This window comes from Ptychodera flava, chromosome 21 (genome assembly GCF_041260155.1).
Source record: "Ptychodera flava strain L36383 chromosome 21, AS_Pfla_20210202, whole genome shotgun sequence".
Classification (NCBI taxonomy): Eukaryota; Metazoa; Hemichordata; class Enteropneusta; family Ptychoderidae; genus Ptychodera; species Ptychodera flava.
In genome coordinates, this window is record NC_091948.1 from 6,698,049 (window position 1) to 6,722,174 (window position 24,126).

Sequence of the window (24,126 nt, forward strand, 5' to 3'; positions counted from 1 at the left end):
TATCAGGATTCCATGTGCTTGGCGTTTATTTTCACTCTTCTGCCATTTTCGAAGGTCAAAACATGGCAATGAGAACATGCAGAAAAAACGCTTATCGAACGATAGAGTTTCGGGAAGACAAAACGTGTGTAGACCAATCCTACTTTATTGATATTCGTAATTTGTCATAATAAATTGTTGAGCAATAGACCGCCAAGTTCAAATGTTTATACACCGATGAAACTGCATGCATAACACAAATCAACTCTCCGCTTCATTACTTTTACTATATAGATGCAACATTTATTGCCATTAACAAATCAAAATGGATCAGGTTAAATCGAATAATACAGTAATTCATAACCATATTTTATCAAAGAACAAATGAAATTCTTTCACAGAAAGACGCTTTTTAGAATGACAAAATCTCGGTCAAAAAGTGTAATCTGTAAATTTCAAAAAGCCTCAAACAAATCGACACTACAAAATATAATCCTTGATATGGAGGATTTAAACACACGCAGTGTTTTCTTACAAATTACTAATTACGATGACAATAAAACCATAATGATTTGTTTTTAGTTAATATCCGATTACCTCATATAGTCGCGGTTCACAGTTTAGTAACACATATTATAAGTTTGATAAGCACTTACGGTGTTTTCGGTTGGCTGAACGTAAATGAGCATACGCCTTTCAATGCAACATCTTATCTTATGTAAATCACATGCAAATCTTATAATATCTCTAATGTGCAGTGGATGTACAAAATTATGCATGTTTTACAACGTTCGATGACAAGTCGCCAGAGTCACTACATACAGCATTTAAACAGTACAAAAAACCTCAAAATTGTTATTTTAAACAAGACTTAACCAAAATGTGGCCTGGACCGTAATTAAGTTGTATTGATGTTTATTGTCGAGCGCATAAGCTGCGTTGGACTCAGGTTTTGAGAAGAGTGGATTAAAATTATTGAAAAACAAAACATCGATATGATTTTATGATTCTGCGAACATGTAAAATGAAGGCGCTGGCAAATAAATAGCTTCTGTTACGGTGCTTTGTTTCTTGACACATATACTCAAAGTCCAGTTTAACGAATTAGACTGGCAAAAGATTTTCATCTTGCAGACCAGCTCCACCGTCCGATTTGCTTTCTTCCTTCTTGTCCGTCATCACTTCGTTTCTCGGGGCAACGGTGCTGCCGTTCAACGACCGGTCACCGCTACCGTCTTCGACCAGGTCGTTGCGACTCAGTTCCGGGTAACTAACGTCCCTTTTACCCACAACGTGATATTCATCTCCAGATCCAAAGTCAGGCATATTCTCAGCTATCACCGTGACAGCTGTACCTGTCTCAATGTCACGTTTGCCAATACGACCGATGTTTCCGAACACTTGACGTCCGCGGAAGATGCCCCGGCCGTTCATAGTCGCCATAATTTCCCTAACCTTCTCGTCGATAAGAGTTCTGCACTCGTCGCTAATTCCTCTGAACAAACGATCGATGGCGAGATCTTCAGGTAAAGGACCAGGCTGTAGGAAGTATAGTCCGTGAGTCTTTATAAATTCCGTGATTGTTCTTTCCATCAGTGCTGTGCAGTCCTCATCACCAGATCCTTCCAACACTGTGTCAAGTTTATCGCGCCGTTTTCGTTCAAGGTTGTGCTCATTTTCTTCGGGCTGTTGTTGCCGGGCATTGCGCTTGACTACCGAATTTTGGCGAACGGCGCCGTCGATAGAATCCTGCATCCACTCACTGAAGATACCATTATCGAGCATGACGTCAGCTGATCTGGATCTCACCATTTTTGTTTTTGCGTTGTCAACATTGGGTTGCACGAGGCCTATGTGAGCCGCCCTTGTTCGGCAAAAAAATACCAAGAACATCGACACACCGAACAAAACACTTGCTGTCATCTTCTCTCTGGTTGTCTGTCGTCTCTGCTGTAAGTAAATAAATCGTCGTCAACACAGACAATATCAGGAAATAAATTTAAGGGGAGATGTTTCAGTGATAATAAGGAACAGTGTTGCAAGACTGTAATATTCAACGTAGCATCTACAGCACAACCCGGAAAGCGGATGGGCTGCCGTTTACTATACCCGCCAAGAACATCTATCTATAGGAGCAAAATAATACGAATTATTGCGTTAAGCCAATTTCAGTCCACAAAAGTTCAACAGAAGCAGTGGGATTGTGCCAAATTTTGCTAAATGAGAGAATTAAAAACGACTTTATGCTCTATTTAGCTCATTTACAGCAAGGGAACGGATACCTAGGCTGAAGGCGCTGATCTTCCGTGTGGTTAACTTAGTTTTGTCCTTTTTATACTCTTTATAGGTAAAGTTAGAGCGAACGTGACTATTTAAACGAAAACGTTTCATTAGCCGACACAATATAGTTCTTTCATCCATCTGACACACCAATACACCCGACGGTGGCACACAAGCTTCATTAATAAGTGCTCACGCGAATGAAGACTATTTTACAATGAACTCATTTATTGAATTTTTAAATATCATTTCCTTTCTAAAACAAACGAAGAGAAATTAAAGAACGGCACAAACATCACGACAGTGTGCGCATTGTATCAACGGAATCCCCTTATCTTCAATCCGGCATTTCCACATTTTTGATATCACTGCAATTTGTAGTAGCGCGTATACAACCGCGTGAACTTTTGAAACCATAGCTTCCGATGAACAAAGAAGGTATAGACTCATCGAACCACTAACTGTTTTGTAACATCAAAATATCAAATGTGTTTGAAAAAATAAAAAATCTTGTAATGTTGTCAAGATATCAATGAGAAAAGGGCTAATTGTTATATATGCCAGCTGTTCCAAAAAAACGACGTCGCAGTACTGTACTGAAATAGCTCCAAGTCAATATTTTCTGACTAAGACACCGCCCGCATTCATCTTTAAATGTTGATATCTGGCTTAAGATGGATGGCTACGCAAAAGGAAAAACATATTGTCATTTGTTGCAGAATGTCGTCAGTAGACAAGAAATGCGATGAAAAAAGTAGATTTCTGTCTCATCATATTACATCGTAAGCCAATGGAATTAGCTGATACAGCACAACCCATGACTAGTTCCCTACCTTAATTGAATTGACCAACTGAATTAATATATTGAGACGTCCACTCGTTACACGTTATATGGCAGACATATGAGGACATGTATGAGGACATGTAACAGCCATTGCATACACAAATATAATAGGCATTTAAAAGTTCGTGCAGAGGGTGTACCGTACGAACATTACCTTCCTGAACAATTATCACTGAAAAGATATTCCTGTGTCTATGTGGTTTTAAGTGTTCTTGTAATGCTATTGGACTGAACAGACGATTCGGACATTAGATTCTCGATCTGGCGCCTGTAATAAAATTCTTGTTTGCCGTCCGCGGGTAGAAGTGTTTCAGAAATAGCCATTTTATTTACCTCGACCAAGAAACACATTGGAAAATTAGTGTATATATTCATGTGATTTTATTTCTTTATTTTTACCTGACACGCTTGAGGTAGGGTTTCAAGGAAATTCGACGACGGAAAACACAATATTTTATTGAAGGTGCCTTAGCTCAGATCAGTTACTGGGCATATCTGGTTGCCATTCGATTATTCAATGCAGGGGGAAACAGTCAAAACTTCTTTTTCATCTTTTTCTGAAATGTTCACAAATTATTGGTACTTCGGTCCATCAGAGCGGCACCATGGTTCCCCTCCATTTATGCACTACAACTAACTTTTCATAGTTGCTAGGCATTAACACACAACTTCCAAGGGTACAAAACCTTCAAATTGCTCATGACATAGTTATCCATCGATGCAATGTACATCTAAGGGGCTCGGTTTGTACGCTAAACGCGAGGGAAATCGACGCTATGTTCTTGAGATCAAAAATGCCTTTCCGAATAAGAATTACAGAGAAATCGTCGAGGAGAAAATCACCGCACAGTCATTAACCCGTCAAAATCTCTATTGTCAACGCAACCAAACCTCTTTCGTATTTTAAAGAATCAACCGTTTTCTCTTCAAAAAGCAAAAATGACACTGCTAGACTATTTATTCCGACAAATATTAGAGGTAAAGTATGCTAGGCCATGAAAAAATAATTGGTAGGCCTGGTGGTTATTAATTTTTTTCAGCTGAAACTACGGCGAGTAAGGGTATCGTACCAGACTTCCCCTCTGGTTACGACCCTCGCAGAAATGTTAGATATACTTACGTATTCAGGAAAGTAAAACAGCAGTATTCAGGTATTCAACCAGCCTAATATTCGGATCAGCCAGTCTGTTGAGAAAATTCTATCTGCCAGTACGGTCCGCTGCGAAGATCCTTACTTTTATACTGTCTTTGTTATGTAAATATATCCTTATCTAAACTTTAAACCAATGGTAAGACGGCGCGTCATTCTTTATGACGTTCCAGTTGGAAGGTTTGTGAGTGTCCAAACATTTCTACGATGTGCGTGAGTCATCACGTCACTGATCGTGCTTGATTCCTATCAACTTACGAACTACGACGTCGGTACCATGTGCGTCCTGATGTAAACATACCCGATCAGTGAACTCCTCGCAACGGAGTTGACAATAACCCTAGAGCCATCGGCGGAACCACAGTCGCTTGTGGTTCGATACACGGCGACGGCGCGCTGTGGTAATACATTAGAAATGTAGGCCTACGTTTCTATAGTGCATACCACAGCGGCCATCGCTGTATGTCGAACCAAAAGCGACTGTGGCGGAACGTACGCGGGGGGGGGGGGGGGGGCGGGGTTGTTTTACACATGCCCGGGCATGAAGCGCCCGAGTGTAAAAACAGCCCAACCACGTTCCAACAATGGATCTACGGCTAAGTTGTCATCAGCTCTGAACGTTCAACCAATGGAACTATGTAATTGTAATTTTGGTGGCAGATAGCCACTAGATAGGCTTCTCTCGAGAACACTTTACCAACTCGTGTTAGATTAAAACATTTTTCATTTTTCCCTGTGCAAACTTCAAGTGAATTCCTTCACATGCTGGCCTGGACTGTCGACAGTCCCTTATGCATTTTCTTTTCTATTTTTGGTACAGTCACTCTAACATACAGGGGTGAGGGTGGGGGTGTCACAAGCGTAGCGCCAAAGGCAAGAGTCAAAGGCATCCAGATATCGGCCCTAGACTAATCCGTTTCCAGTGTTTTAACCATGTCATGTTGGCCACTTCAACAGTTTTGATTGAAGTCAAAAGTTGAAGTGTACTTCACAGGTGGGATGTGAATGATTTTTATATTGCACCTAACCCAGGCCTATGTGTGAACCTGACTAATGTACATGTCAGAATGACAAAATCTGTCCAAAATCATGTAGCTTAGGAGTGAGCATTAAATGAAAACTAACACATTTACTACTTGAGAGCCAGAACTTTATTTCCACACGGCAGTTGTGTAAAGTACATCTTCATTTACAGTAACACAACAGTGATAGTGTCAGGCAGTTCTGATGTTGACATACACACTAGCATCCACCTGCTGTTTACCATCAAGCTACATCATTTACATTTGCATGCAGGTCATCTGTGGCTTTCACTGGAAAACAACCGGCTGATGACAAGTTAAAATTAAAATTACACTTCGGACCATTCCTGATATAAATTTGTTTGCTTTCAGATTTAATTTTCAGATTTATAATAAGACCATTTAGAGGCAGGATATAAAAAATACCAAAACCGCACAACACAAATACAGCAGATCTTGCAGTGAATAAAGAATGTCTTGTATTATACTTTGAACCTAATAGTACCTAACCATTTTCTGCAAGTCAACATCACATGGATTCAAAACAAGCTTGAAAAGAGATCAATACATGTCTTTCATCAATGTTATTTCCTCTTCTAAGGCCAAGCATGACCTTTAGCTTGACCTTTGACATTGGCATTCAATACTGTAAAGATATTTATGGAGCAAAATAATGCTACTTTCTTTGTTGTAGTACCCAATGGTAAACACCTATAATTCATATGCAAACACTTGTTAACAAGACTTTCGCTAGGTTTTAACAAAGAAACTTTTGAAATTTGATGTTACACTCCTACAAAGATGTCTTAAAAACCAAATATCTACAATTTTTTTGCAATTACTGCTTTGTCGCTACTATGTATTTCAGAATGAAAACATTCTTAATTCTCAGTAATGGGGACAATTCATTTGAAATAAATGCTTGTAATAGATCAGATTTAGTTGTGAAAAAATTGAACACTGCTACACATTGCCTTTCAGTACAGTCAGTCATCCAGTAAAGGAATCATTCAACAGAAATCAGCCATCATACACAGTGTGTGTTGTTACACCACATTAAACCAGTCACTGTACCAGAAATTTCGGAGGAGCTAAAAAGTAATTGTATCCTGACTTTGACAACTTGCATAATGTACAACGAATGTGGATGACATTTGATCAGTAATTGTAGTTTAATAGCTCTCAGTAACACTTTACTGGGACTTAAAAAGCTAATGTCAAAAGAACCAGTGCAAAGATCAACCATTCATGACAGCTCAGTCGAACAGCAAAATCGCCTTCATCAGTTGTATCAGCAACTGTGGTTTCTGCAGCTACATCCCCTGCTGTGTTGCCTGAAGATAGAAAATTAGTTGAAAATTTATTTTACACATGTGCATTAACATCTTGGTTGTCACCGATTTTTGTTAGATCATGAAAGGTATGACAGTTGTGACAGAAACAATTCAGTTTTTACACCATGCATGCTGTGTCATGGCTTGACTGTACACGTAGTTCAAGAGCACTTATAAACCTCAATTCAATATTGTTCAGTTATACCTCAAAAAATTCTGGCAATAGTTGAGTGAACATGGAAATATATAGCCTACATTTTGTTATTATGCCCTCAAAATCACCAAAGTTAAAACTGAAACTCACAGTAAAACTGACAGGGCCACTCTGTCTTGCAATTCATGAGGTTTCAATTTCAACCTGCCAAAAACATACTCTTAAAAATCCTTCACACAACAAACAAACAAACGTTGTCAAAATGCCAAATCAGTCTAACTCCTTGACTTGAAAAAGTATAATTATCTGTGTCACCTGCTGAGGTCATGTCGGGAGCCTCTGTGACATCGGCGGTGTCATTGCCTGATGTTTGGCAACGGACTCTCTGCACTATGAGGCTTGCCATGATGAATATGGCAATGTGTACACCCAACTTCATTTTATTCACCCTTTTGTATACGAAGATCCGATCTGAAAGTAATTTGAAAATCAAAACCAACACTGAGACACAATGCATTACCATCGAAACTAGTAAGACGAGGATATTCAAAAGTAGACTGATAAGATCTTACAGAAAAGTTCTAATGTAGAACGCACCTCAGGGACAGATAGTGAGAGACTTAAATTTCTACACTTTTTTTCTGATCTACCACTAAGGGCTCATCTTAAAGTTGTTGGAGAAAGGAAAACTTTCATAGACTTAGTTTTTTGAAAATCCAAATTTTAATTTTCCCCCATAGCGTTAACACAGGAATGGTGGCCATTTTGAATTTCAAATATTACAAAATGTTGGGCAATTTGTTTCGCTGGTTCCAAACTTTGCATAGTGAGCCCTGATTATAATTAGTGATTGGATAAGAATGAGCAAATTGAAAATTGGAGCAAAAGTTTAAGTCTTTCACTTTCGAGGCGCACACCATTCCAAAAAGTAGGCTAAGTTTTATTCTATATACATGAACTCAGTCTATACATAAAGCCGTATCGATTCTATACCACATATGTCATAATTATTCAGTAAAGTATGAGTTTTTGGATTTCTGAATACAATATCAGATACACAGGAAGTCGTAATTTCTCAGCTATAGAGGACTATTTCACTAGAATCCTAAACAGACAAAGATTTACAAAAATTAAACGCTTTCAAGTGGGAACGCGGACTGGTGAAACAGCGCATTTTTCCCTCTTGGAGCAGTTCAGTGGAGGTCCGTCCATACTCAGCGGGCGACCTCCAGAGAACTCATCAACTTCGGCACAAATGTGAAAGATTTTTCTCAACATTGTTAGTTTCGTGTGACCATACGGGTTTTTCCGACTCACGGGTAACATTCAGAGGAGAAATCCTCCAGCAACAGGTACTAGGCCTGTCTAGTGCGACACTAACAATCCCGGGTACTCAGCATACAATCATCGTCCGCTCGCACGGCTCGTTAGCCAGACTCAGGAGTCTTCCACTAGCATCTAGCTGCCCTTGGTACCTTAGTACCTTGGCAAGCGAAGATGGCATTACAATATGCAGATGCTACAGTACAATCACTTCGTAGCCAGCCATACTACGAATGTTATTTGGTAGGGGCACTAAATCGCATACAAATTAATTGAATTACTACGGTTTCTACCTGGTTAAATCTAACAAAACTGGATCAAAGCATGCTTACTATTAAATATCAAATGACTTTTGAACCGCCACCGCGCCACGTTGTTTTGAGAATTTAGGAAATCAATACAGAAACTTTGTCTGGGCTGGTATTATGTCGTTTTTTCCCTCACGCCACTGGCCTACATTGACATTTCAATATTGGGGCAGTTTTTCATAAAAATAGATGTCCATGTTTCTTATATTCAATTCAAATTCTGTATCTTGCGATTTATGTCGGACGGGCGTAGAAAGCGTAAGTCCGATTTACCCAAAAATGTTATATCAAAAGTGGGTCGTGATCCGCCAGTGCAGTAGCGACGCCATAATTTTTACACCGGGCAAGGTCCTAATTTTCACCCCAAAAATCCTAATATGAATTTATGTAGTCCAAGGACATGAAAACACCAGCAACGTAGTCTAGCTACAATATTTCCTCCGTACTACAATATGTATACAGTAAACAACGAATAAACCTGATCGCTGCAAACGGACAACTTTGCACATTTCGCAGCCAAAGTAGTTTCTTTTCCCAGTGGCGCCAAATTTAACCAACTGCGTTGCAGTTACAGCTCGTCGATCTCATTGAACGCTGAATATAGCAAACTGAAAGTACTCATGGTCGAAATATTTTGACTAATTTAGTTGCATAATTACGGAGCAATAAATATGTAGCCTCATCCATACAAGTAAGGGTTTTTGATTTAAAATTGACCTGCTACCGCGACAGCTAAAGAACAGGAGCAGACAGCAAGTCTGAATATTCAAAGAATTTCATATTAAATCATTATATTCGATAAATAGTAGCTTTTTTGATCCACTAGAGCTTTCACTTACCAATATCTCACTGACGAAATTAAAAGTATCACAGCAAATGTGTTCTGAGAAAGGAATATTCTGTTCTTCCCCGCCACCGCGCGACTGTCGGCAGATTCTGATGTTCTCTCACAGAAGCGCGCTACAAGACTGCTGAACGAAACTGAGCTTTTTGTTTTTTCATAAAAACATGTAAAATGTAACCAATTATGTCACTCTCATCACGATAACATCACGTGAAACAGACATAGATCAGTGTGATTCGCCGGTTTTCGATGAGTTTTACTTTCGCCACATGCGCAATGGTTACTAGGACGTAACCATTTCAATGGGGGGGGGGGTGTGGAAGTCGAAAGGGCTCATTTAGGGATAGACTATGAGATTTTGAGAGATATGAGTAGAATGCAGTTATGCATGTTTTTCGTTCCAAATTAAATATTTAAATTTTGCATGGCGTACATACTTTCTTCCACAATACAAATTTCACTCCATTTTGGCTGATCGTTATGTGAACATTTTTTTTCAAAATATTGGCTCGGCAGATTTTTTCTTTTCCATTTTCCTAAGTAATCGTTACATCATTTTCATTTTCCAATCTAAAGGAATTCTTTTAAAGTGTTGAATCAGTCTAGACATGATTTTCAAGTCAAACACAGAATTTTTGTGGAAATCATCAGAAGAGGCAGACATATTCTCAACACAATGGCATTCATTTTTTGGAAAGATGATAAAGTTTTTCATTTCAAAGAAAAATAATTGAAGAAAGACAGTAATTTGAATGGGTTTCAGTCAATTGTTTTCATAGTATCATGGAAAATAATGCTGTCAAAATTCTCAACTAGCATGGCCGTTTCTGGAGTGGAATTAATTTTCCTGTAATGTAATTCACTATTGGCCATTTAACTACTAAAAGTAGTGATGTGTGCTGACTGGATATTTCAGTAAAGTTCATCCTTGTAGCAGATTTCCTTGTTGATCTCGTGTGCATTCAGCTGCAGCTCTAAAATTCTAATCGGCTGTATTATCTATTGCAACAAAACACTACTATCATCTTGCTCACGTCATCTTTCAAAATGTTTAAAGAAATTTTAATAAGCATGTCATAAATGACAACCATCACAACAAAAATATTCTTCGTCAGCAATCATGGCTGTTGTCATTATCAACAGCGGTGAAGAATTGGGAAAAACATAAAAAGTCATGCATTTTAATGTGAAAGTTAGACAATTAGCAAGAATAAGCCAGGAGACGCTGTTACCCGAGAGATTTTCTTTATTCCAATATTTAGGCACATACATCTGAGAAAAGCAATCATGTGATGGTGTTGCCACTACAATGCATAGAAACGGCAAGGGAAAACTCTTAACTTACATCTCAGTGTGCGTTACACCTGGCTATCAGAAATAAATGTTCAATGTGAAGAAGACTGACGTGATAGAGACAATTGAATGAGCACTGTATAGTGCAATGCATACTCTGAATGTAACTTAGCTGACTCTACCCTGATCACTGCATGAATTAGTCTAAGCCATTTATATTGAATGTGTCACTGTGATGTTACTGTAAAGTAATTTTTTGATGGATGAATCAAGTTCTGCATGGCTTGAATTGACGAATTTCCCACAATCATCAGATTCAATTGAAAAATTAAAGGATCTCTTTTGAATCCATAATACGTACAAATTCTGTAAAAGGTTTCTTGCTTTTCACTTCCGGGACCCCATTTTCCGAATTCCAGTTAAAGTTTACATTTGTCATTTTGTGATATGTACACCAGGTGTTAAGATGACTTTTTTCTCGTATATTTAGTTCAGGAATAGACAAATTGAGGGTTACCGGGAGTAAGAACGTCAACCCTCTTTGTTCAAATTAAAAGACCGCTGAGCTGTTGCCCAGGAAACATAAGACTTTATGACGACAACATTTCAGTTTTCCTCGTTAGCAGGTTTCCTTGGTGATGACATCTTGAACAAATTATCAGTTTTGTGAAAGTCCCTTGTGTTTAATTACAAAGACCCTGTTGATGAGCTCTCACAGTTGTCTTCTACCACATATGAAATATGCCACTGAAATTCTCAACTGCGTTATTAAAGGTTCAGTTAACAAACAGTAGTAGTACATCGCAGACATGAAATACCGGTATATACCGAGGCAGAGTGCTGGAAATCCTGAATATTTTGAATGTAGTGTTTGCTTGTTTGACAGGCTGATAGATAAGAATCAATTAAAATATCTTTGAGTGGACTCACAGGAGAATTTTATCCCTCTTCAAATAAAAAACTTTCATTTTGGATGTTATCTTTGCCTGAAACCATTCCACTTTACACTTGGCTTTGAATCTTCATCAGTTTTCTAACATTCCTTTTTGGTGTTATAAACAATTCATGAAGTGAAAATGAGCATGGATTTACCTCTCTCTTCCTGAGTAAACATAGATTTTGCAGATCAGAGCAGTACTAAAGTAATTATTTGCTGTGGAATGGTTTGTGTGATCACATCCACTGAGATATTGCCTTAAAATTGCAAATTTTGAAAATCTACTCCGCCTTGAGCTTTTTTCAATGGTTCTGTATTTGATAAACAAAAAATAATGCCAAGCATATTTCAGTTTCCGATGTTGTTTTATCTTACATATTTTGCAGTGAGAATTCCTCTAAAACTTTGGCGTTTAGTTGCAAAGTTGCAGACTGGTGATTTGAACTTTTTAAAAAATCAAACAAGCAAAATCACAATAAAAAATCACATGTCTACTTGTAAAGCACGCAAACACACATAAAACTAAAGCAAAACTTTTAAGTATTTGTACTCAGCATGGCTGTCATGCAAAAAATCATATCAATTTCAGTCAAATATTCTGCAGCAAACATAAACGCCAGGAGCTCACTGCATAGAATGAAAAAAAAATAACACAAAAAAAGTAGGTAGAGGGTTGATACACCGTTGTAAATAAGAAGAAGAATGTTGTCCTGGCCCAAAGAGACTTCCTCATTCAACATCACCCGTGGAAGTTCCAATCAAGTTTATTTTGGGATCAGAGAATCAATAGAGCGCCCTCTTTCAAGTTCCTTTTCCATACGGATCAACAGATTTAGACCATCGATCACACATTGTACAAGTTGGACCTGTGAAAGGAACAGCAACTGTTACTGTTTGTTTTATGTTTTTTCAAATTATTATTGAACTGTCAGAAAATTTGAATTAATTATGCCAGTAACAGAGAAGCATTTTTTTCATGGCTGAAATTATCAGACTCAACTTGATACATGTATATTTTCCAGAAAATGTTGTGAGGGTAGACTTTGTGATTCTATGACTCAGCTCAGTGGCTACATGAGGTGAGTTTTCTGGTGAGAAATAGAGTAGAATTTCATTTATAACATATTACACATTCAACTCCAGTACTTCAGTATTCTAACGCACTACCATGACAATACAAAATTAATCGTAAACAACTCGTCTGATTAACAGCTGGCACTATATAGAAGACACTATTTCTTGAGACTGATTTGCCTTTTCCTTAATTATAGATCAGAAGCAAGGTTTGTCCAAAAAGTATGATAAACAAAAAAAAATCAAAGAAACAAAATTAGATGAATAAATGATAAATAAATCAACCATTCTTCTGATTTATTCAGCAAACAAAAATGAAATTATCAATTTTTGTTTTTTTGGTGATCATCAAACTTGGTTAACACTGACAGTGAATATTACAGACATTGCTATGGAACTTTACAAAATTGATTCAAAGAATTAACCCTTTAAGTGCCAAAGTTGATTTTTGTCAACTTAAATAAATATACCCCATTCAGTTTTTTTTTCAGATTTTTGCCTAAATTTTGATAAAAAACTGTAGCCAATGAAATGTAATTTCCATTTGGTTCAAAATTATCAAAAAATTACAGAAAAATTCATAAAAATTGGTAAAGTGTTGCACTAAAATTTTAGCGGGAAAAATTACAGCACTCAAAGGGTTAAAACTCCCACTAAAAATTTCAACAGGGGAAGTTGTAAGAACAAATGGACACCAGTGGCAAAGACATTGAATAATGATACAAAGCAGAACGATGAATGGCAATATCATCAAACATTGTTCCCTTAGGGTGGGGTTGGAGTTGTAAGTGAAATATTGGAGTATGTTGCAACAATTGTCTTTATAAAGATGGATGACTTCACCCTCTTCACATAATGTATGTTCATACATACCTCAGATTTTCCAAGACGATCCATGTTAGAGATATCAAAAGTTCCTCCAGTGGCGGCGGTGTCAACACCTCCAGTACCACGCTTCTGAAGACGCAGACTCAGCAAAATCTTCTCAAACTGCGCATGCTACATTTAGAGAATGAAAAATCAGATCACATCAAATGTTTAGTTTTTCGAGGATCTTACCATCTAACAAAATCATAATACTTATTTGCAAGCCACTTCTTGTGATAGTCATAAAACTCTAAACTAATTCTGTCAAAATTTTGATAATCACAGTTTTTACCATCAGAGAAAACAATGATTTCTTGTCTTCGTGATTGCATCTATAGATTATGTTACTTGCAAGAATGAGTGGCTTTTTCTGACATACAACTTCATTCCCGTTTCTGCTGGTACATCACTGGTCCTTTCTTGGGCTTTAACCTGTGTGCCTTTGTGACCTTTGTTTAGCTTATTTAACTGCGGGAAATCCATATGGTTTGAACAGTTTGCCAGGCATGCTCTTATGTACCTTGCACCTAAATTTGGCTCTGGGTTGTTGGTAAAATCATGTAAATCACACCTATTCTCTAGCACTTTACACTGGCTATGTTAAGGTAGTATTTGCCTTGACAATGAAAGACGGAAACTGTTGCTCAAACTTTCCTTGATGAAACTTTTGACCATTCTCTTACCAAATGAAGAATAAAAATCAGGGATCAACATGCAAAGTTTGGTTATAGCAAAACAAATTACCCAGCATTCTGTGATATTTGAAATTCTAAATGGTTGCCATCCCTGTGTTAACTCCTAGGGGGGGAAAATTTTTTTTGAAAAAAGTGGAAATATTTTGACTCCAAGAGCTTCAAAATGAGCCCCTACAAGTGGCAGATCAGAAAAGAATTGTAAAAGTTTGAGAATTGTAAAAATTTTTTTGAAAAAAGTGGAAATATTTTGCACTCCAAGAGCTTCAAAATGAGCCCCTACAAGTGGCAGATCAGAGAAGAATTGTAAAAGTTTGAGAGTCTGAATATCTGTCCCTGAGGCATATTCTACCTTGAGTGTTGTAGCAAAGAAGGCACAAGGGACTGTCTACAAATACAACTGCAACTAACCTTTGCCAAATTCGGTAACTTGATGTGCACACCAGCACGGAGCCCAGTTCCAAGGTTAGAAGGACATGTCAGAATGTAACCAAGATGTTCGCTCCACATAAATTCCCAACCTTTCTTGAGGATTAGTTGTTCAACCTGCCGAAATACAATCAGGAATATTTAAATTTTATTACATTGATAAAAGCATACTGCTCTAAAGCAGAAAAAACGTAATCTCAAGAGTCAGGATTTGGGGATGAATCATATTAAAATTGAACTACAAATTCTGGAAGATGTAATAGAAATAACGGGCGACGCGCTGACCATTAACGTTTATTTATGGGCAAGGGCAAGAGGAAAGCCAAAAATTAGCAGTCAAGGCTTGCCGAGCCCGTTAATTTTAGCCTTCCTCTCGCCCGCGCCCATGAATAAATGTAAATGGTCATCGCAGAGTCTGTTATTTCCATTATATTATCAACGAACCCCAAAAACTGCCAAATTTACAAAAAATTCCCATGCGAAAGACAACGGGGCCCAGAACTTGTCAGTGAGTAGTGCACGCGCTGTATAAATTTTGCAAATCTGGAGATTTGTTTTGAAAAAGTGTCTTAACTTGGCCCACAAGTGCACCATTATAGTTTGTGATTGACTATGATCTTTGTACAAATTACAATTTACGTTTTAGCTGTAAAGTAACAATATTTACAATATTGTTCATATTCACAGGCACATAAACAAACCATTACTGTGTGTTTGTGGTCAGTCATATGATTGAGCTCGACCAATTAAAATGCAACGAACATGGCATGGTAATATAATTCAAATTATACATATTAAAAATGTACAATAGGTAACTATGCCATACTACCTCTTAAAGTTGCTGTCATGATTGCAATTGTGATCAATACAGTGCAGAAATTATTTGTCTAAAATGCCACAGCTGAAATGCAACAATTTGCTTATAGCCAACTTCCAAAGTCAACAATTTGCTGATTGTAACAGTTTTCTAAGAGACCTGTACAGATATACAATTACAGTCTTAACACCCATGCATGCAGCAAAATACATGTAAACTTTCTAAGAGCAAGACAGGTAGTTGTTTGTCAAATGCTTAATGCGAAATGAAGCAAAATCTTAAGTACCTGGTTCAACCCTGTACAGAAACGTTCAAAGACGGACCTCATGTTTCCTCCTTTTTCCATGGAAATAACTCTTGTATGGTCTTCTTCATTGATCCAAACAAGGAAATTCTTCTTGTCATTGTGCCTGAAATATTGATAATATTATTTACATTAAAATTTGCAGCTAACGATCATCACAGTTTTTATTAAATAATAGGATTACATCACAAAACAGCTCAAACATAAAGTGTGGATGACAGGGTCAAACTGTGAAATAGGGTAGTTTGTAGACTGTTATATACTGAGTTGACACCTTGACTGAGGTAGTTTTTGGTTTCCTGCTAAACATTGTTTACCTACTGATAACAGGTATAAGGCATGATACTCATATACTTAGTATGAGTCATACTTCTTGTCTCACTCCTTTTACAAGTTAAGTTTTTCAGTGCTCATATCATGCTCTCATTGGTGGACAATGCAAGTCATCACGAAAAAAACTGTCATAAACTTCGCATGACTGGAACACTTGTACAGAGCATTGAAAGATACCAACCAGATTCCACGACCATCAGGCCAATCACGGGCCATGCCGGCACAAGTCAGTAGTGGAGACACTGGTTTATCAAAGAGGAAATGGTCATCGATAAGCTGCTGTTGCTCTTGGTCAGTCATGTTGTTCAGTGGATAGTATTTGCCACTCAGTTCTCCTTTGAGGTCACCCAGTGCGTCAACAACTACCTAATAAAACAAAGACATGATATTTTTATGAATTGGGAAGGTTTGCAGGGAAGTTCGATAACATCAAGTGTTTTTGTTAAAATATTATGTAGAGATTCCACACTCAGTTTATTAGCCTCCCACGGTATCAATTCAACTAATGATCAAAGTTATATCATAGGACAGGTGAAATGCTGGAATGGTTTGAAAATCATTTACTGATTTTTTTCCCAACCTGGCAACAACATAATTGTAAATGATAAGGGTGATGAACTGGTAATTTTACTGCCGTGCCTTTTCAGATCATCACAGATAACACAGAGGTAGGAGAAGCATGACCCAAACTGATGCATCCTATGCATTCTAAACTCATCAAGACTGAATACTGTTTTTGCTTTGCTTTTCTTCAACAATCACGAGCATCTTGCAAAAAAGAAACTTTTAACTTTTGCTCATACTTTGTTCAAGAACGTAAAATAATACTCTTTCATAATCAATAACACTGAGGAATGTGTATCATCATGGAACTAGGCAAACAGAATGTATCATCATAGAACTATGCAAAAGAGAAAGCTAGGAGCATGCAGGTAGTGTATTCAGATTTTATCTAGTGCATGATTGTAGGCCAATCAATATTCTTCATCGACAAATCATTCTCTCGTTGATTTAAACTCAAACAATGTTCATTATTACACTTTTAATAGATTAATAAACTGAGTCAGAAAAGAAAGCATTAGATGTATTTTTTTAATCAGGAATTTCATCCTTTTCTCAATTTTAAGTCACAAATATTTATTTTGTGAAAGCAGCAGGTCTGCACATATCTCTGTTTTTTTTCGCACACTGTCCATTTTTCTGATAATTTTGTGCCATCCCTCCCGAGGTTAAATGGTTCATCCCTAAAGAGACAACATTCTTTTTTCTCTTACTGAAAAATGATGATTTGTTGACACATCAGAAATACTTACTCTCTCCACTTCACGTCTTTCAGCGCGAGTACACGCTGGAGGTAGACTTAAACCGCGAATTGAACGACCAGTACGACATCTTGATGACAGAACATACTTGTCATCCAGAACACCTCCCTTGATTTTGGTGTGGTCAAGATCTGTTGGATGTTTGTCATTTCTACCAAAACCAGGATGACGGTCACCGATGACAGGCTCAAACAGATCGGCAAATACCTTTAATAGATTGGAAAATTGGGAATATTCAAAGTAAAATCTAAATCTTTACTTTAGGTTACAGTATATTCATGGCTGTTAGATTATATAAACAAACCACCCCAGCGATGAGTATACAACAAGATTTTGATCAGTTCGTGACATCATATATGCATGAGCGACAGTGAGTGTATATATGGTGTGAGCTGGTCAACACCCAGTGGTATACCCATTGCTAAGATAGTTTATTGCTAGTATATCATAACAGTATATTGAAAATCTGTCGTGAAACATCAAAAAGGAATTTTTCTCTAGCTGAGAAATTTTTTACTCAGAGCAAATTGATTAGTTTAAGATTACATTGCTGCCCCAAGTAATCCCAGTCAATGCCTTTCAAATATTTTTTAGATTTAATCAAAATGATGCTCATGTGCCAACTCGGTACACACTTGGGCAAAAGTGTAATATCTTTAGCGCCCTCTTGTGACAGGGAACAGAGTACCTGTTTCAAAGGTGCCAGCATGCAGTTCTTGCAGTTATAATAGCAATCAATACATTTCTATGCAGAAACTTGTAATCTTTTGTAACTATAGTTACCTCATAGCACTCTTCATCGCCAGCTACCATGCCAACTGTCATGATGAAGGGATGGCCTGGGTTATCAACTCCAGTCTGGATGCACTGGTCAAGTGTGTAACCATTTGGAGTGGTCTTGTCACGGAGTTTAGCATAGATGCCTGGTGTGAGACACTTGGACATGTGGTTGTTGTGTTTGCTCAAATCTGGGAAATCAGCGGATGGCGGATACAGCCGATGGGCTCTCATTGGCAGCGCTGAAAGCTGATCATTTGAACTGAAGTAGACTGATGAACAGATACCCAAGCCAACAGCTCCAGCCACTGCCACTTTCTTAGTGGTCGATGAGAAGATCCTTCCTGCAAACGCCATGGTGACGCTGGTGTGATAGAAATGTTATGTTTACCGGAAAAAGTAAACAATCTGTAAAGTAAAAGAACACAGATAAGATATATTTATTATATAAATAAAAATTGAATTACGTTCTGGCAAAGTTTATCACTTCATATTGAAAGTCAATGTCCAAGATTGTTGAAGTTGCTAGTACATTTAGGCATGTTTTCTCTATTTGGCTACACTTTATAGGAAGTGTTTTGCCAGGATGCCTTGGAGCAGGAGGTTGTATTTGTAATTGTCAATGTTATATCTTTGTTATTGGTACACATCCCCCCCCCCCAATGTGCACTGTCTGGCAAAGATAATTACATGTTGTCAAAAATTATGTAAAATTCTAACCTATCAAAACAGTTTTTCTATATTGTACCGCAGCAACAGATGTGTATCTAGGAATGTGGTGGGGGAGAAAAGATGGATCTAAAAGGATGCTTACTGCATAATGATCGGTAATTTGACAACTTTCCATCAAGAGGGGAAAGATACACTGGGAGTTATTGCTTAAAAAATGTCATTTAACAAATGTACAGCTTTTTGAACTTTAATGATCAGAAACTAACAACAACAAGATGAATTTAATTCACATATTCTTATAAATTAGTGATTCATATTACTGTAAACATCCTGAATGCTACGGTAAGATTATCTCTCCTGATTCTAACAAAGCTGCATTTGAATTTTAAAAAGTTATTACGGGTGTAAAACCATGAAAAAGTTACTAAACAAAGCATATATACCTTGACAGCAAGACCAGGTTTGTGTGGACTGTGTTGTCAGAGCTACACTGAACCCTCATGTGTTCTCAGTAAAAGCATTTATTGCTCATCATTCAACATCAATCACACAATTAATGTACAGTAGTGAGTAGTATTTTAGTCAAAGCTTGTCGAGCGACAAATCTCAAAAACAGTTCCTACTCAAGTTATCGTAGCAGTGACAGATGAAGCGGGGAAGATGTTCATGTGAAAATAACTAGAAACAGATGAAGAATGTGTAAGATTGAAAAAGGGAATGCGTTTTCATTATGAGGATTTCTAGGCAGCAGTCTTTGAAGTGGTAACTTCTCACTTAAATTTTATCATTTGTTTATCAGTACATTTATTTCCCATGTAAAACTGCTTGATAATATACCTTAAAATATTAAACACAGAGGACCATCTTTGCTGACCACCTTTAGTTTGATCTCGGATATATGGCAAGACCATACAAGGTTTAACATATTCAATGGTCATCTTCAACATGGACAGAGAGCAGTCACTGTACATGACATACACCATAGACGAACACTATGTACAACACGTTTTATAATGCGTGAACATAATTTGTAAAAAACTGCAAACAACATCTGTTACTATGACGTATAACTTTTTCTGTTTCATAATTGAAAAAGCAGAAGTTTTTGAGAAATTTTGATAATCAATATTAGAAAGCCTAAAATAATGTGATATATAGGGACAATGGATAATTCAGTTTTCTTAGTTACAAATGTATGTGGTTTCGAAGGCTTACATTGTGATACAAATCATTGCTATGAATTTCCACAGAACTTTAGTCAATACACTGAACTATGTCATCACATTCCTTTTTTAAAAATAACATTTAATACCCACATTTAAAGTCATTCTAATACTAATCTAAATTACATGTTAAAGGTGAAGGGTTTTATTTGATCATGTAAGGGTTTTACTTGATTAATATTCCAAGAATGTATACTTTTAATAAATAACAATTATACGTTTGTTTTCTAAATCGTAACAACAACAATAATGTATAGTCTGTTGAATTGTAAACAAACCGCTGAGTGCTCTTCATGTTCTGTGATTTGACTCTACTATGTTACATAACTTGGCCAAACTGCCTTGTCTCTCACTCGCCCCTTTTGTCCCGCATTCACTGCATTTCTTGAAGTGAATGCTTTGAGCGATTTAAACATGTCCAAACATGAACTATTGTCTGGGTGTTTTCAGTGTGAATGTGGTCTGGAAATGGACTTGCAAAGCAGTGAGCACACACACGGGCGGGCCACTGAAAATATTTCGTCTGCAGAACTAAAATGCCTCTTAGGAATGATCAAATTTTGAGCTCATAAAATCTTCTTTATGCAAATGTAAATCACAGTAAAGTTTACTTCAGCTGAAAGTTGCCTTTCTGGTTGGCGTAATGTGAGATATGTCAGGCACCTGTTGCTGCTACGGTTACATATCAACATCAATGTTTTGTGAGTTTAAAGCAGTAAAACGTTTCTGTAATCGTGGATTACCGTATTTCCTGCTCAAAATATGATAGCAAAAATTGTTCTATGTATCATTTTATAAGCTGTGGGAAAGTAGCATACATATTCACATGATATGTCAAATTTTATGCTCCAAAAATTTCAACATACTTTGGGTTGACGACGAAACACAAAGCAATCCATACTGTGAAATCAAAACCGTGCCATAAGTTCAACGTTCACTAACGCCTAGTAATTTTATCTTACCGTAAACTTAACCTTGGCGGATGACCTTTTTGAGTTTCGGGTGATATTGACGAGTAATATATTTCTGGTGTACACAGATAGGCAGCTCCAACTACTAATGTGTGTGTGGCTTTACTTTCCTCAAGGGCAATATTTGCATAGTATTGTACTGAACATGTGACGTTTTAAAGTGTGCCTAACATACAAATGTCACTGTACTACCCGTTGTCTGCGTTGAAGTGAAGGTGGGAAGGCATAGAAACGCTGTCGGAACAACGAGAATTCGTTCGAGCATAAACAGTTGGGGAAGACTTTTTACGGTTCAAGGCAGCAAAGAACGCCACAAGGTAAAAGGCTAAAACAAATATACCGGGTGCCCTTATAATGAAAATTACGAATTCTTTCACGCATTTGCGTAAAAAGGTCTGAGTTGAAATAACTTCACTTCATCTACCTCGCAACTGGAGAATAGCCATGCATTGTTACAATACAAGTTGGCGGTAAAGTGCTGACAAATGAAGTTAAACAAAGCTTTCCTACTGGCATACTTCAATTTTGACAAACTTTGTCCGGATTATTGAAGGTCATGTTTGTTGTTTGGGAATATACTTTTCTTTAAGTTAAAGAGGTGGTTTAGAAAGATTAGATGGCATGTCTTTTCTCGTATTTGACATTTTTTCTGACCAAGGTAAAAGCACGTATACTTTAAAGAATTCCTTATTTAAAGGCTGTAAATATCGCTCTGCATACTTCCCCATGCGTTGGCAACCATTGCGACCGACCCCTTTCTAATAAAGCCACTATAGTTTTTTCAAACTTCCCAATTTAAACGTGACAATTTTTCTGAAGACGACCGTGAAAATGCAACGCCTTGCCGCAACCCATAAAATCATTGACTCGGGATCATCGAGTATGGACATCTGAACACGGTGATAGAGGGACGTACCAAGCCTGATCGATCCGAGGTAGGTTGACACGTGCCTGATTAGTGAATATCTATGATGATTTTGCAGTTATTTATTATTCACCAAATGTGTTTTAACAGAAACTCGCTTCTTTATAATGAACTCTTTGAAACATGAGAAAGGGAGAAATTCATTATTTTTTCACAAATCTGTTTGACGCTGGTGTCGAATACTGGTCGCCAAACTTTATTGAAATCGACGTGCTAGACAAACTGTGAACAGGAAAGTTTCCGCCGACTTTTATTATGCACATTTTGAAGCCGCCTACGACAGCAATAAATCATCGGACCATCTAGGTTCATTCGAATCAGTCATTCGAATTCAGTCAACTGATATCACCATCATCACCACACATATCATATCGATGTCCGAACGTAAAGATAAATTCCAGACCCTGAGCTCCCATCAGGTACGGTCGTGACAGAGGTTGACCCTATGCCGCCAATGCAATGTAATGTACAAGGTGCAGCTACGAGATAGTATCGTTAAGTCACTGTTCATCCCGAAATTTTAAGATACCTAGTATATTGGGGGAAATTAGACCACAATATTTCAAGATCATTTCAGAAATCCTCAAAGTCATATAAATCCTCTATTTCTTACTTCCACAGACCTCGACGATGAACAGAACGCACATATGCATCACCTTCAAGCGAACCCCCACCCCCGGAGTTCTGTCCATGCTAAACTGTAGCATAGCAACCATTTAAAAGTGCTCTTTAAAATGTCACCGACATTCTACTCGGTCAGTGACAACTGACCGACGAGTAATGGCAACTAAACACCATCGTTCGCACATAGCCAATTCCATGACATCACGAAGAATATCTCAGCGTTTTTGACAGCGGACTCATACATAAGTCTACTTTATGTGCCTGTAGAGTACAATTTGTCATTCCAATTAAAAATCTCACGTGTTCCTTGACCTTATGTAGGATAGGCCTAACACATGCTCGGCCCTGTACACGGGCGCTCGTGGATGTAGGCTTGATGGTCTTTAAAGTCAAACGGTCCAATATTGAGGAATACGACAATTAAGTGGACAATGACATGGCAAATCGAAAAGTAAAAGATTGTGGTCAGACTCCAAACTGACGTCCAAACTGTGGACGTGGGGAAGTTTACACAAAACATGTGTTAACAGTATAGCAATCGGAACATGTGACTCGGCAACCGGCGAATTGACCTCATTCTCGGGGTCACGCAAGAACATACATGGCGACACGCTCGCTTTACGATTTCGGCAGACACTACGCCACCTTTGATTCTTTAATTGGCGATAACAATCGCCGTAGAATATCAGATATTAAAAATATGTAAGTAACGTTCGATTGAAGAAAAATATACAAAATTTGCGAAAATCATGCTCGTGCATCGAGGAAGGAATTGAATTTGAATTGACCGAGTTACAATAGTGTGGCGTACGTGCAACATTTGCAATTACATATGGCTTGCGGGCACTCTATCTACGAGCCATCCGTTAGCCCCATTTTGTTACAGTGAGATCTTGAATAAATTTGGTCGATGGAAATGTTACGGCACTCGATATTCCGTGGCCGCAATATTGCTTATAAACAGTATGTTGGTTACCGCGCCGCGTCAGTTACTATCACTATCGTACTCACTGTACTACAAACGACCGCTTTATCATTTTAGCTCGCCATTCTTGTAATTCTGCGTAAAAATACGTTGTATAATCAATGTCACTTAAAAGAGCTGTTTATCCTTCACAACTGAGGTGCCTTTGGTGAAGATGATTTTCTCTGATGGCCAAAATGAGTTGAAAATTGTTAGGATCGCAACAAGAATAATGTTGATCTTACCTTGCTAGCTCCTACCGGCGCGGTGTGAAAGCTAAGCTCCGCTTGTGGCAATCGATATATCCAGAGACGCGCCATATCATTGGACAACGCTGACGCAATGGCAACTTTACTTGTTTACTTTTGACCATATTTGGGATACGCGTCGACCGAAAGGCTATCCGGTCAATAACATTTTACAGGCAATTGGATATTGATCGCATGGTCATTTAAATGATCAAATTATAGCGTCGAAAAGTTTCTAGTTTATATTTAACAAAACTTGAGTATTAAATAATGACATTTATGCAGATCTAGTTCATCCAACGGCACTGTAAGCTAGGCTTAAGCTCTCGGCTCACTTCGGGACTTCTTTGGGACGTGGTGTTCTCGTTCATCTGTAGGCCTATATGGTCACAGGGGCTCACAAGTGGCTATATAAG

At 37.8% G+C, this 24,126-nt stretch overlaps 2 protein-coding genes and 1 long non-coding RNA gene across 5 annotated transcripts; all 3 read right to left on the minus strand.

Moving 5' to 3' along the window:
• Window positions 1-125: 125 nt before the first annotated feature.
• LOC139121237 (uncharacterized) lies at window positions 126-4,326 on the minus strand. Of its 2 annotated transcripts, none has more exons than XM_070685949.1 (2): window positions 4,224-4,326; window positions 126-1,926 (listed from the first exon to the last, which is right to left on the minus strand). In XM_070685949.1, exon 2 carries the CDS (start codon window positions 1,900-1,902, stop codon window positions 1,084-1,086), a length of 819 nt encoding a protein of 272 aa, XP_070542050.1. In that variant the 5' UTR covers window positions 1,903-1,926; window positions 4,224-4,326; the 3' UTR covers window positions 126-1,083. The 2 variants fall into 2 exon arrangements, with proteins under 2 accessions (XP_070542050.1, XP_070542049.1); XM_070685948.1 differs by having other exon boundaries at window positions 126-1,929.
• Window positions 4,327-5,387: 1,061 nt separating this feature from the next.
• Window positions 5,388-9,415, minus strand: LOC139121238 (uncharacterized). The gene is made up of 3 exons (XR_011549247.1): window positions 9,234-9,415; window positions 7,079-7,234; window positions 5,388-6,609 (listed from the first exon to the last, which is right to left on the minus strand). It is a non-coding gene; the product is annotated as an uncharacterized lncRNA (long non-coding RNA).
• A 1,051-nt stretch (window positions 9,416-10,466) lies between these two features.
• LOC139121239 (creatine kinase, testis isozyme-like) lies at window positions 10,467-23,892 on the minus strand. Of its 2 annotated transcripts, none has more exons than XM_070685951.1 (8): window positions 23,708-23,892; window positions 18,090-18,491; window positions 17,298-17,513; window positions 16,166-16,350; window positions 15,634-15,757; window positions 14,513-14,647; window positions 13,416-13,541; window positions 10,467-12,334 (listed from the first exon to the last, which is right to left on the minus strand). In XM_070685951.1, the coding sequence occupies exons 2-8, from the start codon at window positions 18,438-18,440 to the stop codon at window positions 12,233-12,235; spliced, it is 1,239 nt and encodes a 412-aa protein (XP_070542052.1). In that variant the 5' UTR covers window positions 18,441-18,491; window positions 23,708-23,892; the 3' UTR covers window positions 10,467-12,232. The 2 variants fall into 2 exon arrangements, with proteins under 2 accessions (XP_070542052.1, XP_070542051.1); XM_070685950.1 differs by lacking the exon at window positions 23,708-23,892 and adding an exon at window positions 20,941-21,099.
• Window positions 23,893-24,126: the final 234 nt, after the last annotated feature.